Source organism: Girardinichthys multiradiatus, chromosome 18, assembly GCF_021462225.1.
Source record: "Girardinichthys multiradiatus isolate DD_20200921_A chromosome 18, DD_fGirMul_XY1, whole genome shotgun sequence".
Lineage (NCBI taxonomy): Eukaryota > Metazoa > Chordata > Actinopteri > Cyprinodontiformes > Goodeidae > Girardinichthys > Girardinichthys multiradiatus.
Window position 1 is genome coordinate 26,183,796 of NC_061810.1, and position 14,164 is coordinate 26,197,959.

Sequence of the window (14,164 nt, forward strand, 5' to 3'; positions counted from 1 at the left end):
AATAATGATGCACACACACACACACACACACACCCACACGTACAAACACTACCGCACTCGTGGTGGGGCTCACCTTATTCCCAGAATCTGTTGTCTTCCTGGAGATGAAGAAAGCCTTTGTCACTCCTCATAAGTCAGGAAGGTCAGAGCACATGACCACTAAATTTCATGCAACACTCAACACAGCACTCAGTCTTCACAAAAGACCAGTTTTTTTTTTTTTTTATGTTTTATTGAAAATCTCCATTTTGCAGATATTTCACATCCAAAGAACTTATTCACAAAAATAAACTCCAAACATTTTGTTTCAGAAGACGGTCTCTTTGGGTGTTCACTTATTGTCCCTCACTGACCTGTCTGAACAGTGCATTTAGAGGAGGGGCCAGATTCAGTACAAGTGGTGACTTTGTACCTAAATGTTAGCTGGAAGTGTGGGGTTTAAAAACATGCATAAAAGGAAGTCATCACCATGCAGAGGCATGAACAACAGCCAATCACATTCATATGGCACCACCATCGAATACACACCAGCCAAAACTGTTGCTCTGTTCAACTAACTAATGACTTAATAGCAGGAAAATGCATCTTCAACATTAGAAACAGTAAGTTAAGGCATACGGGGTAAAAAAGCATATCTTTTTTCCTGTGGATAAAAGTGCCTAAAATCATGAAAACTATTGAAGTAAACTCAATAATTACCTAGAAACATATATTCACTTATAATAAAATGCCCCTATGTGGAACAGATAAGAACTTCTCTTAACATATCTGTACCATAAAATATGGGTTAATCCATCATCTGGACAATTTAGAAACCCTGAAGCAAACCAATATTCTAGGAAAGGGAAATTTTTATTGGATTTGAAAGTTCATTTGGAGATTCATCTTCTAACAGCTGAACAGCTGAGAAAAATGAAACGATTTTTCTCTGTCTTTGGTCTCAGCAGAAAATCTTTCAGGATAAATATAAAAATATATATACTACGCTAGATTTCACAATATCTAAAAATATTTCAATGTTTTTTATGTATACATATCACTGATTGTTTTAACTTCTGAACCATACAAAATAAGAATTTTACAAGTGTCCCACTTAATGCGTTTACTTTGTACCATTTATACAGTGTTTAAGGTCATACTGAGCAAAATTCATGATTGAAATAGAGCTTAAAAAATGAGGCAATCAATGGGATTGTTTAAAATTGCTGACATCTTATGTCTTTTTCCTATTAGATACTTAGTTTTGTGTTACCCAAGCTTGGGGTGCAATAAAACTGCCTTTCGCTGAGCCAACAACCAGATTCTCTGTTTCGAGTTTCAGAATGAGGAGAGGAGTGGCTGTCAAGCAGAAGGGAATCTCACTGCAGACCCTCCGTGGGACTCAGAAAGTCGGCTGTTGCTCTGTCTCCTCGCTGGCCTCTGTTTCTCCCAGGATTTCCCAGCTGGAGGCAGAGTTGCTCATGTGGGTGGGACTCCTGCTGCTGCCCGAGCGCGTCAGGAAGCCGAAGCTGCAGCCGACAGAATGAAAGAGACAAGCCTCAGGTCAGACATGTAGTCAGGGATTACAGCTAAATATAGACAAGGATTGGCAAATCATCAGGACAGTGACAGAGGCAGTGGAGTGGAACTCATGTCGCTCTTTTTTCTGCTTCATGGCTTTCAGTGGTGTCGTTTGGGTTTATTTGATACTTTCTTTCCATTCTTATTGTTGAAAAGTCACATAAATACAGTGCCTTGCAAAAGGCAAGTTTTTTCACATTTTGTCACGACACAACCACAAACTTCAATGTATTTTATTAGCATTTTATGTGACAGACCAACACAAAGTAGTGTTTAATTGCAAAGTGGAAACAATATATCATGTATACAACTTTTTTACAAATACAAATCTGAAAGGTGTGGAGTGCATTTGTATTCAACCCCAGGACCCAAACCTTTGATGAATCCAGTTTCACTGCAAATGCAGCTGTCAGTCTTTTAGGGAATGTCTCCATCAGGTTTGCACTTGAAGAGACAGAAGTTTTTGACAATTCTTATAAACAAATAAGATCATAGTTGGATTGGAGAGACAGCATTGTCCAGGTTCCCTGACCGCGCTGATGAAAAGCATCCACACAGCATAATGTTACATTTTGGTCTCATTTGACCAGAGAAGCTTGTTCCACATGTTTGCCGTGTCCCTTACAGCACAGGTTCCCAACCTTGGTCCTGAAGACCCACTGTCCTGCATGTAGGTTTGCAACTTTGCACATGTGCTATACTCCTAGCCTTTTCAGATGATGGATCGAACAGTGCTTTGTGAGATATTTGCAGCTTGAATATTGTTTTATAAACAATACTGCTTTAAAATGAAACCAGGACTTTCTCCATGACCTGTCTGCTGTGTTCCTTGGTCTTCATGATGATGTTTGTTCTCTAATGTTCTCTAACAGACCTCTGAGGCCTTCACAGAACAGCTGGATTTACACTGAGATTAAATAACAGACAGTTGGACTGTATTTCATAATTAAGTAGCTCTGAAGGCAGATGGTTACATTCGTTTATTTAGGGGTATCAGAGTTCATGGTGTTGAATACATATACACGCCAGGGTTAAAACAGGACAAAATGCAGACAGGTTCAATGGGTGTGAATACTTTTGCAACCCACTGCAAGCAGGATGAGATACTGAGGAAACAGTTTTCCTGTTTTCAGTCTGAACAGCTGAGTGTCTCAGTGGAGAAGGACTTACAGCTTTTGAATGTGTGACTCAGCAGGTTTGTTAGGCCCATCTACTTCTGAGCTGTCCTCTTTTGTCTGCCTGTACAGAGAACTCGTCTCCTCCTCATCACTGAGGAAAAAAACAACATGCCCATATTCTTCACCTCCATAACATGTTTCTACATCCAGACCTTATTTCTTGGTGAATTTGTGCTTACGAGGAATGCATTTTGTGTTCAGATACCTGATGCTACAGTCGTTGAGAGGAATCCCAAGCATCTTTGCCTTTATCAGCCTCCTTCGTTTTTTGATTACCGACCGGACAGCTTCCAAAATGAAGCCTGGACACCTTTCCTCATTTAAAATTTCCCTGCAAAAATGAGATTATACCATTCTGATCTATTGTGATGAAAAACAGTAGCAGACTCTAAAGACCACATACTCAAAAAGCAAGTGCACCTGAATCTAAAACGTAAACTCCACACCGATACTCAACAGAAGCTTTTCAAGACCCACCTTTGATAGTAGTTGAGCTCCTCCTGCACCAGGAAGAGGTTGGTTTTCAGCTCGTTCCTCTCAAACAGAATGTCCCGCACCTCCTTCTTTGTGAAGCATGGCTGATTAGAATCATCCTGCACAGTGGTTGGCTTTTGGGTCAACTCTTTTACTGCTCGACTTGGACTGGACTGAGGGGAGAACAGAGACTCCTTAACCTATACAATAATAAACTGCTCACAACCTTCCATAAAGAGCAACCAAACTACGTCTAAAAAGCTTTCAGGGAACTAAACAGGCCAAATGCTTCCCACTCCTCTGCGTTGTTCATCTCAGCCGTTCAGAACCTTCATTTGCAAATTAAACCTGTTAACTGACATGTTTGTTTTGTAAAAAGGGCAAATATAACTCTATTATCACCATGCAGTCAGTGCAGATCGGATTTGGCATTTGTATTTATTTGTGCACACTAAGTTGTCAATGCACGGTCAGTTCTTTGTGATTCGATAATTAATTGAAAGTGCCATGTTCACACTGACAGCAGAGTGGACTTCAATCAGTGAGGTCACACTGGTGGGTCTTATTTATGCATGAAAACAGCAAATGTTGCACATGCTGGTTATTCCGCTCTGAAAATCGGACTAAAATGGGTCGCTCCAGACATTGTGCAGAGAAAGAGCAAATTCTGATTAAAAAGTTGACAGGAGGGAGGAATACTTATAAAGAAGTGCACAAAATGACATGTTACTCCAATGAAAGGATCACTAATGCTTTAAAATGGGAGAAGCAAACAGAACACCATTAATCGAATGGACCAAAGATAAATTTAGACTGAGCCAATGATCAGCTCTGGCTTGATCAAAGAAGGACTACAGTTACCCTGAGTCCTGAAACAATTAGAAGAAGCCCATGTGAAGCCAAGCTATCAGCAAGAAGTGCCCACAGAGTCTCATTTTATACAGAACACATTTTGGATCAGCCTAATGTTTAATTTGCTTCAATTTGTAGAGATTTGTCAAAAAAAAAAAAAAAGAAAAAGTTAAATATTTTCCTTAATCCATCCATCCACTATCTATACGTGCTTGTCCGTGCGAGGTCGCGGAGGAGCTGGTCCCTATCTCCATTAGTGATTGAACGAGAGGCAGGGTACACCCTGGACAGATCGCCAGTCCATCACAGAGACACAGGAAAAACACCCATTTACACACACACTCACATTTGGGGGCAATTTAGAGACCAATTAACCTAACAGTCATGTTTTTGGACTGTGGCAGGGAGCCAGAGTACCCGGAGAGAAGCCAGGCATGAACAGGGAGAACATACAAACTCCTTTCAGAAAGATCCCTGGCTGGGAGCCAAACCCAGGACCTTCTTGCTGCAAGGCAACAGTGCTACCAACTTCGCCACATGCATTGTTCGCATTGTATTTGCTATTGTAAAGATTTTGAAGTTTTACTCACTTTTTAAACACACTGCTTTTATTTTGAAACAGTTCTAGATGTAACGAGTATACCACTGAATGATTTTTCAACTATAAAATATATAAAAAAATGAAGCAATTTGTGTAAAAAAAAAAAAGGCTACATACAGGGCTGTTTCCATTGGCATTATTTAGCAGTGTTTGGAGCCTTTCTATCTCTTTATTTTTCTCCTTCAGGTCGGTCTCCACGTCAGCCTTCCTCTCCACAATGCTCTTTAGCTGCGTCTGCAGCACGTTCTGCCTGTGCCGCAACTCTGAGTTCATCTTCATGAAGCGGTCCAACTGCTCCTGGAGCTGCACAGACATGAACACACACAGATTTCAATCGGCATCATGAACAATGGCACAGATGTTTGCTGTTTTTCTCTGTGGCTAAAAATAGAGCTACAATCAATATCCCAGTGTTGAACGTAAAGACAGACGGGCCAAAACTAGATAACAAAAAACAAAACCGATGTTTCTACAATGAATAGGCTTTAAATATGGAACATTGTAAAACAAGGAAGGAAGGAAGGAAGGAAGGAAGGAATATACTGGAATCCTAATATTCCTGACCTTTGACTGCGTGGCACAATCCACTGATGTTTGGTTTTTGGTTTTCTTTTGTGTTTTCATCTTTTCCTTGCTTATTATGCTCTAGTAGGTCTTGCTGTATACACATTTCTCTGGGTTCATTATTGTCAGTAAGGTGTTTCCATATCTGTTTACTCCGTGTTAAGTTTCTTAGTTTACTCTTGTGTTCTTTGTCCATTTGAATTTATTTCTCTCAGTTCAGTGTTAGTCTAGTTGGTTTGAAGTTTCTTGGTGTCTTAGTTCTGCTCCTTCTGTGTTAATTAGTCTCTCTCCCTCAGTCTCCCTGCCTTCATTCTGCCACTGCCACTCCACATTTCCTGTGATTAGCTCTTGGTTCATTTGTCATTTTCCACCCCTGCCTCAGTATATAAGCTCGCTGGTTCTCATTTTTCCGGTTGGATTCTGCCATTACTGTGTCAGTTAGACTGCCTAGTATGTTATTGTGCCCATACTGCATTACTTGCTCTATCGGAAAATTCCCTTCTGTAAGTTCTCCTTATTTTATTATTAAAGGTCTCTGTTTCACTTAAGTCAGCCTCTCGGGTATTTTATAACCGCACTCATGACAGACCTTTCTCAAATCAACTATATGCATGACACCTGAACAGAAACTCAGCTTGAAGCACTGCACATGCTAAAAAATAAACCACACACTGTCAAAACAAATGTATTTAGTTAAAGAGACAAACATACGTCATCGGCTAAACTCCACCAGCTGACATTAAAGTTTTTGTTTTTTTTATCCTTTATGTCAACTGATTGGGAGCAACAAGTTAAGCATTAACAAACACACCCAGATTTGGCCGCTGTATAAATCATGTGATGTTCGTGCCCTGACAGATGCAGAGACACATACAAGCAATCATTCCAGAGTACACACACACACACACACACACACACACACACACACACACACACACACACACACACACACACACACACACACACACACACAGAAGCTGTGTGGGCAAAAACAACGCCCGGACTTGCCTGAAATTTTCTACCAGTAACAATTAGAACAACCTCTTCACTCTTTTACTAACCATTAACATATTCCCACTGGTCCAGTGCCGTTATTTGTGTTGTTTACATGTTCTAACTTGTCTCTCTGTGCTTCATAAAACATTTCTGAGTTCATGCTTTGTTTCCAAGGAGCCAGGCCTTCCTGTAGTGTTTTAAAGTGACCTTGATCATTAGTTCTCCAGACTTTCTGATGTTTTTTTGTTGGACTTTGGCAGCTTTTGCCGGACTTTCCTTTCCAGTAGCTGACCTTGGGCAGCATATTATGTAGTGAGTGCATAAGAATTTCAGGTGATCACCTACTATTTCGCCAACTAATAGTCAGATAATAACTCTATGGGAATCGCCTCACTGGTGCTTCAGCACTATATTCTGTAAATTGGACTGTAACCCCGGATATCTGTCACAGTGTTTTTTTCAGACTGAGGTTATAGGAGTGGATGGTAAGGGTGAATATTTTTGCGCCTTCTTACCGCCTCCACCTCTTTGGAGACTGTGGCAATCTCCTGGACTTTAGCCCTCAGCTCATCTCTCTGCTTGTCCACCACCTCCTTCAGCTTCAGCATCACCTCCCGCTCCTGCTTCTGAGTACGATCTAAAAAGGACAAACATGCTCATTAGAGGCAGAAGAAAACAAGAGGCATTAATACATTTATCTTCTTTCATGCTTTACTGTCATTAGAAAACGTTTTGCTATTATTAAATATTGAAAGTAATGCAACCCACCTAGTGTTAGTGTGCCTTCCATGCAGTTTTACGTTTGATAAGCTTTGAAGCGCGTGCCTTTAAAACGATGCTACCGTTACTTCATATAGAGATAAGTAGCACTCTAATTGTGATATAATAGAAAGAGATATCACATAAATATCTGATAAATAAAACACCAAAGTGCACCATGGACAACCCTGAGAAATATCTGTAAGTGGGGACTTCTCAGTTTGCGCTGAGAATTCCCAGTCATCCAACTAGAATACTGTGTTAAGCAAACATTTCACAACAAAGCAAAGCTAAGCCAAACATACCACAAATAACTTTCTATTCATCACTATTCTACTGTATGGTACAACACAGACCAAAACACATTGGTGCATGTCTAAACCTGAGCACAGAAAGATAGATACATCACACCGATACCATTCAAAGTAAGATACGCTTTTTATCATATCTGACTAAACTGGGGCTGCACTAAGGCAAGGAACAAAGTTCCTGTCCTAAAACCAAGACTTTGACGTAAACGTTTGGTTCATGAGGAGAAATAGCTTCAGCACCATCAAAACATTAAACAGTTTCCGCTTTCACCTGCCACACACGTCTCTTTTCAAATCAATCCAAAACATACAGAGACGGCATGTTTTTCTGTTTTAGTACAAGAAAATCAGCCAGCAGTGACTCAACCACCTGCACGATGTTACTGCACAGAGATAAGGATGTGCTTGAATTTGGAAAAATATAACACCGTAGATTTAATCTTTCTGTTTGCCTTTTAGGAGCAGTTGTGAGTATTGTTGCCTTGCAGCAAGAAGGTCCCGTTGGGCCTTTCTGCATGGAGGATACAAGGTCTCCCTATACATAGATTCTCTGCAGGTCCCACAGCTTACTGCTGCTGTCCTAAATAATTCACGTTGGGTTAATTGGTGACTCAAATTTGCCGTTAGGTCTGAGTGTGTCCATGCATGGTTTTAGATCTGTGTGACTGACTGGCGATCCCCACTTTAGAGTTTCCACCTTAGAACCGAGCGAGGTGGACCTTGCTGTGTGCAGTGATAAGCAGTTCACTGCAGAAGACCCCTCCCTGACTGACTGTGGCTGAGCTGGGCTCTCCTAACAAGAGTTATAGGGGGAAGGTTAAAAAGCACCAAGAAGGCTCTGACTCTTGGTCCAGACTTGGACAAGTGTAAAAGGAATATTCCCCCATTACCCAGAAGGGTTGTAAGGAAATACCTCGCCAGGGAGGAACGTCTGATTTTATGGTGAATAAATATGGACCAAAAAGCGAGTGCATCAATGAATGGGTTAAGGATTTACATTTTTCTGCAGGGGGTTTGTTTAGTCTTACGATTTTTTTTATCTGTAGTTTCTTTACTTTTCTTTTTCAAGCCACTGCAATGTACTTTCTGGTGTTTTTTTTTTTTTTTTGTCATCATGTAAAGCACTTTGAATTGTGTTGTTGCTAAAATGTGCTAAAAAATAAACTCGCCTTGTCTCCTGCCCACTGAACGGGAACAGAACATGGGAAGACGCAGGTTTCATCTTACAATTCAGATACATCAAAAGAGGACATTTAAAACCTGCCAATTTTAGTCCAATAAACATGAAGTTTGATATTTGACCTTAGCGTTGACCCGAGCAGGAAACACAGAAGCCCATTAATTTTTACTTACACTGGTAAATTTAGTTCCTCTTTTATTTTCCTCATCATAAAAAACACGAGTCAGCATAACTCCAAGCTCATTTTCATGTGTCAGATTTAGCCTTTTTAGGTATTTTATTGTTCAAGTGTGTTGAAATTAAATCATAAATCCTAAAATATTTTTCACAGCCTTAAGATTATTTATATTAATATAATACACATTTATTATTCTGCTCCAAACAGATGCCTATTGTACTTATCATAAGCATGAGTGTCATTTTAATTATAAACTTTCCATACTTTTTTTTGGAGCTCTCTTCCTTTGCTGAAGACTGATAATGCAATTTTTTTCTGTTTTTAGACAAAAAGACAAAAAATGGTCCACACATGTTTGATTTTATGAAGGATTTCCTAACATCCACACACAGTCATAATTAAACACAAAGGCTTGTATATATCAGAAGTGGTAGATCTCATTCTAACTGGTTGGTTTTCTGTTGCGTACTTTTAAACATAACCCATTCATATTAAAGGTTTGAGGTTGGAGTCCCTCACAGAAGCTTAATATTAGCCTGCTTCATACGTTTTAAAACCTGTAGTGATGATCATGTATGACCTTTGCCCTGCTGGTGCATTCAACCATGTTAACGTTTCTTGCTGTTGATTTTAAGGTGAAGTTGAAGAATTTGCAGTCCTCTATTTTTATTGTTTTTCAGCAAAATAGGCCTTTAGCATGATGCTACCACTACCATGCTTAACAGCTTGCAATATGCTTAGGTTTGGAAGCTTTAATTTGACTCATCCAAACTGTGGGTGGAAATTTGACCCTAAAGCTTTTTTCCAGAAGGCTGTTGGCTTGTTTATATTGTAGGCAGCAGCGTATTTCAGATTGAAGCAGGAGCTTCTAAATCCAACTTATGTATGAATCACATTAAAATTGAAGCACATTAAAACACATTGGTGTTGAGAATAGCCTTGAGCCTTGGTGGTTCCTGGGTTGTTCTAGAACATCCTAGCATTCATACATTCAGGTTTTGTATCACGTCAACCTCAACAGTACAGAAAATACGTGAACTACACTTTCAAACGCTGACTGTGCCAAGAACCCAAACGATCTACATGAACTCCACCAGTTCCACTGAGCGGAGTGGTGTAATATCCAACCAGAAATGTCCCAGAACCTTGTTGATGGCTGCAAAAGTGGGTGGGCCAACTTATTATGGTGTTCGTACCCATGAGGAGTGAAGCTATATTCCTCTACGGAATCCTACCCTTCTGTCAGTGTGAGCCTCCTCTTTATGTTGGCAAAGTAAACACATGTTTAAAGCAGCTTCTGATATAGAACTAACAAGAACAGAGCAGAGTGTGTGCATTGTGAGCCCAGAGTTAACCAGTTGGGCTGCTTTCAGGCTTAGCATGCAGGCCTTACAGTTAAACCAAAGTTTTGAATTTGTGCAGTAACCGGCTGATAAATTTCCATACAGCTGAATCTATTACATATGCCAGCATGACTGAATTTGGGAATGAAAACAGGGTAACCACAAGGCCTGGAGGTGGGTTGACTTGGTTGAAGCAAAGCAAAAAGATGGTGCAGCAAATGTTTGCAACTTTGAAAAGCCCCCCAAAAAAAACAAAAAAGAATCAGATCCAAACATATCCTGTTTGAAATGTGTTTTCTGTCACAGAAAGTTTGAACTACATCATAATAATAAACCCAACAGATTAGAGCAGGTAGAGCTTAGTTAATTAAACATGTTATCAATGAACGTACCTTCCTGAGCATTGTTGCCCTCTAACCTGCTCTGCAGCTCCTTCCTGTCCTCCTGGAGCTGCTGCACTTGGATCTGCAACTCCTCACATCTCCTCTCCCACTGTTCCTCCTTCTGCTGCAGCTCCTGCTCCCAGAATAGGAGGGAAATGAGGAAAAAAACATGACTCCAGAAGAACTAGATATAATGTTTCTCTCATCAACATTTGAGAACCTGGACCAGTTTATTGATCCATCCACAGTGGGTGTGTCGTCTTGTTATTGAGTTATCAAAGATGGTATGTATATTATTGCGAAGACATCTAAACTGCCAAGTAACAACCACACCTCATAGCTCTTCCAGTAATGATTTGTTGTTTATCTGATATGTTTTCTTTTTAACTCACTACTACGGGCTAAAGTGAGAGCGGAGACAGGCATGCATGAGTCGAGTCAAAGAACTTAATATACAAAGACCTGGTTAGTAGGTCAATAAAACAGCACAAACCACAAGTGTCAGAGTTCCTTAAAAGGACATTAAACTATGATGTGATCCAATGCCTAAAACCTTTCAGGCAAATGTTATGTAAGAATCATGGAGCCTTGTGAAAAATCGTGCTTTTCATCTGTGAAGTCTACACCACACTGGCTTACAGTCTTTACAAAACATCAGGAGATGTAAAATAGTTCCTTACTGGTTTTTTCCATAACGTTTCTCATTTTTCCCCTACTCTGTCCATCATTGCCAATTTGGTGAGTAAATTGAGATACTATCACTATATTATGATTTTATACATATTTATAAACTACTATCTCAAAATAGTATTATGACTTAGCGATCTCAATCTTACAATCATGATTTATTATGAGATATTATCCAATAACTTTGAGATAGCTATGTCATAAAATTGTATTTCTTAATATTTAGAAAGCCAGGTCATAGCCATTAGTTTCTATATTATCTCATGTTCATGATTTAGCAATTAATTTTCTATCTTATAATCAACAATTATTATGAGATACTATCTCCTAATTATGACCTTATAGTCATGGCTTGTTATGACATAGCTAAGTCATAATTCTAAAGTAGTATTTCATAATTATAAGATTTCTAACTTGTAGTTGTGTGATACAACGCATTTATATGGAAGATGATCTTACCAAAAGTATAAGGTAGAAATAGCTAAGACATATTTATGAGATGCTATCTTATAATAATAAATATTTACTGTATTTATTATTATTATAACTTGAAAGATACCCAAGTCAAAATAATGAAATATTTCAGAAATATTAGATACTTTTCTCAAAATATGATACAGCTAATTCTATCTTATAATTACTATTTATTCTGAAATACTATCTTATACAGTGGCGGCTCTCGCATAAACGGATCCTTGTGTGAGCCCCTCCCTGCGCCGCCCTCCAATTAAAATTATTTCAGATTGTGGGGGAGAATAAGAAGTCTCCCTGTTCTCAGCAGCAAGCAGTGAACTACAATTGACATGCATAAAAGCAATAGAAAATGTCTTCAGGGGTCAATAGACAGATAACTTACATTCTATTATCTGGTGCTCCTGCACCCACTTACCTAATGCCACCCTGGGCACCTGCCTATATGCCCCCAAATCAAAGACTGCCACTGGTCTCATAATTATGATTGAGCTATGTCATAATTATGAGATCTGATAATTAGGACATATCATAGAGATAAATAAGTCTTAATTATGATATAATACCTTAAGTAAGATATAAGTATGAGATACTACATTGTAATAACTACTTATGAGAAAGTAATCTGATAATCACAGCTTTCTAATTAAGACATTATCACATAGGTGCGATACTATCTTACATTATTATTAGATATCCATCCATTATCTTTATCCTCTTAACTGTGGAGGTTGCAGGATAGTATCTCATTATTATGAGACAGTATGAGATAGCGAAATAAAAACAAGGAAGTACCTTATATCCCATTAATAAAACAGCTATGTTACAGATATGATGGATTTTTCTTCACAGAGGTGAAAATAGGTTTTCATACATATAACGGTTTACCTATGTGTAAACAGTAATGTTATTCAGTATTTAAAATAATCAATCAAGACGTTAACTAAGTAACTGTACTGATCTTGTTGCCTTGACGATGAGGGATTTAGAAGGGGTTATTTATAAAAAAAAAAAGGCTAACCAAACAAAGATATATATATATATATCGTGTACTTACATCCAGCACTAATTTGCATTTTATTATCTATATTACTGTTTAATACACTTTAAATGTCAAATAACATGTTTTAGCAACATTCAGCCATGTCAGCCGTCGGCAGCCTGACGACACAGAGCTGTTTGTTAGGACGGAGTTATTAGATATATACATAGTTGCTATTAATGTTTCCAAAATGGTGGCTGTATTTTAAAGCTCACTCGTATTTCATTCTTCTCGTTGCCGTCGTCGCTGTCCTTCGCCCCGCGCTTCCTCTGCTGCTGTAGCTGGATCTGCTCGAAGGTCTTCAGCAGCTCGTCTTCCCTCAGACCGAACGCCTGGTTCCGGGAGGCGAAGCTCTCCAGGAGCTCCAGCACTTTCACTATCTTCGGAACCAGACCCTCGACGCTCTCTTTGCCGTAGCCGTCGATAAGCTTCTCCACCTCGGCGCCGACCAGCTTGGCTATTTCGTACACATCGTCGACGGTTAGGGCGGAGAAGGTCCTGTTGAAGCAGCAGGACTCCTGCGGGACACTGGTCTCCGTGTCCGTGTCCATGATGTCCTCTGCAGCAGCAGTCGGAGTTCGCTTCACATGCTCACCCCACTAAAAGCTGGCTCGTTCGCTCGATGCGAAAGTGAAACAGAGAAAGTTAAATCTCCCGAAAAAGTTGAACACCCGCCTGCTTTGGTGTGCACATTAAAGCGCAATAGGCTGAACGTACGCTGCCAACATGCCTGCTCACGTTCCCAGCTCTCAATTACTTAATGTTAGGTCTCCTATGAAACCCTACAAGAAGCGGTGTGGTGGAACAAGGCTGGGCAGAGTTCTGTTGTGAACCCGCTGCAGGAACCTCCTCCTCTTCTGACCAATGTAACGCCAGATCAGATTCATGCATCTACTCGCTGCCAGCTGAGCGTGAATGCTGGGCTTCCTCTCTGCAGCTAAAACCACCATTAGTCTGCAAATGCATGCTCGAGTGGCAGGATACTCCCAAAAATATTCACATTCCTTAAAAAGGCTTCATGCTTCGTTACAAACTTTAACGTATTAAAGACAAATCTGAAACGTGTGGCGTGCTTTGTATTCACCCTCCGCCCCTAAGCAAAGGGTTTAAGATACAACTTTTTCAAGCCTCGCCAGATTCTCAATTGAATTCAGGTCTGGACTTTGACTAGGACACTAACATCTGAAAGTGGTTCTGTGTGAACCTTTCTATTGCAGCTCTGACTGTGTCTGGTCTGCTGGAAAATGAACCCCTTCCCCAAGATTGCCGTTTTTAGCTTCATCCAGTTACAGCAGAAGAAAATTATTCCAACTGCATGACGTTGCCATGTTTCACAGTAGGGATGGTGTGTAGGTAGTTTTCCACCATATTTTGCATTTGTTTTGGTCTCATCTGACTAGAGCATCTTCTGCAACCCGTTTAGTGTCTCAATATGGATAGTGGGAACTATTAAATAGGAGTTAAATTGGAGTTGTCCAATAGTATCTATTTTCAGATGTGGAAATCAACAGTTTTCTGAGAGATGTTCGAAGCTTGGGATGTTTTAGCTCATAATCATGCTTATGACTTTTTTCCTAACCTGTGC

At 39.7% G+C, this 14,164-nt stretch overlaps 1 protein-coding gene across 1 annotated transcript; it reads right to left on the minus strand.

Annotated features, from left to right (window-relative positions):
* Window positions 1-210: 210 nt before the first annotated feature.
* On the minus strand, window positions 211-13,425 carry LOC124884608 (Rab interacting lysosomal protein). The gene is made up of 8 exons (XM_047392620.1): window positions 12,795-13,425; window positions 10,389-10,512; window positions 6,741-6,862; window positions 4,783-4,968; window positions 3,216-3,385; window positions 2,944-3,069; window positions 2,731-2,829; window positions 211-1,508 (listed from the first exon to the last, which is right to left on the minus strand). Exons 1-8 carry the CDS (start codon window positions 13,128-13,130, stop codon window positions 1,382-1,384), a joined length of 1,290 nt encoding a protein of 429 aa, XP_047248576.1. The 5' UTR covers window positions 13,131-13,425; the 3' UTR covers window positions 211-1,381.
* Window positions 13,426-14,164: the final 739 nt, after the last annotated feature.

What these genes read in the sequence shown, in the direction of transcription:
- LOC124884608 (XM_047392620.1), bottom strand. Translation starts at nt 13,130, where the DNA reads ATGGACACGGACACGGAGACCAGTGTCCCGCAGGAGTCCTGCTGCTTC. An exon ending in ATGCCAATGGAAACAGCCCT is followed by an intron (nt 3,386 to 4,782) that starts GTATGTAGCCTT and finishes TTCTCCCCTCAG; the next exon opens with TCCAGTCCAAGTCGAGCAGT. An exon ending in CTCAACGACTGTAGCATCAG is followed by an intron (nt 2,830 to 2,943) that starts GTATCTGAACAC and finishes TTTTTTCCTCAG; the next exon opens with TGATGAGGAGGAGACGAGTT.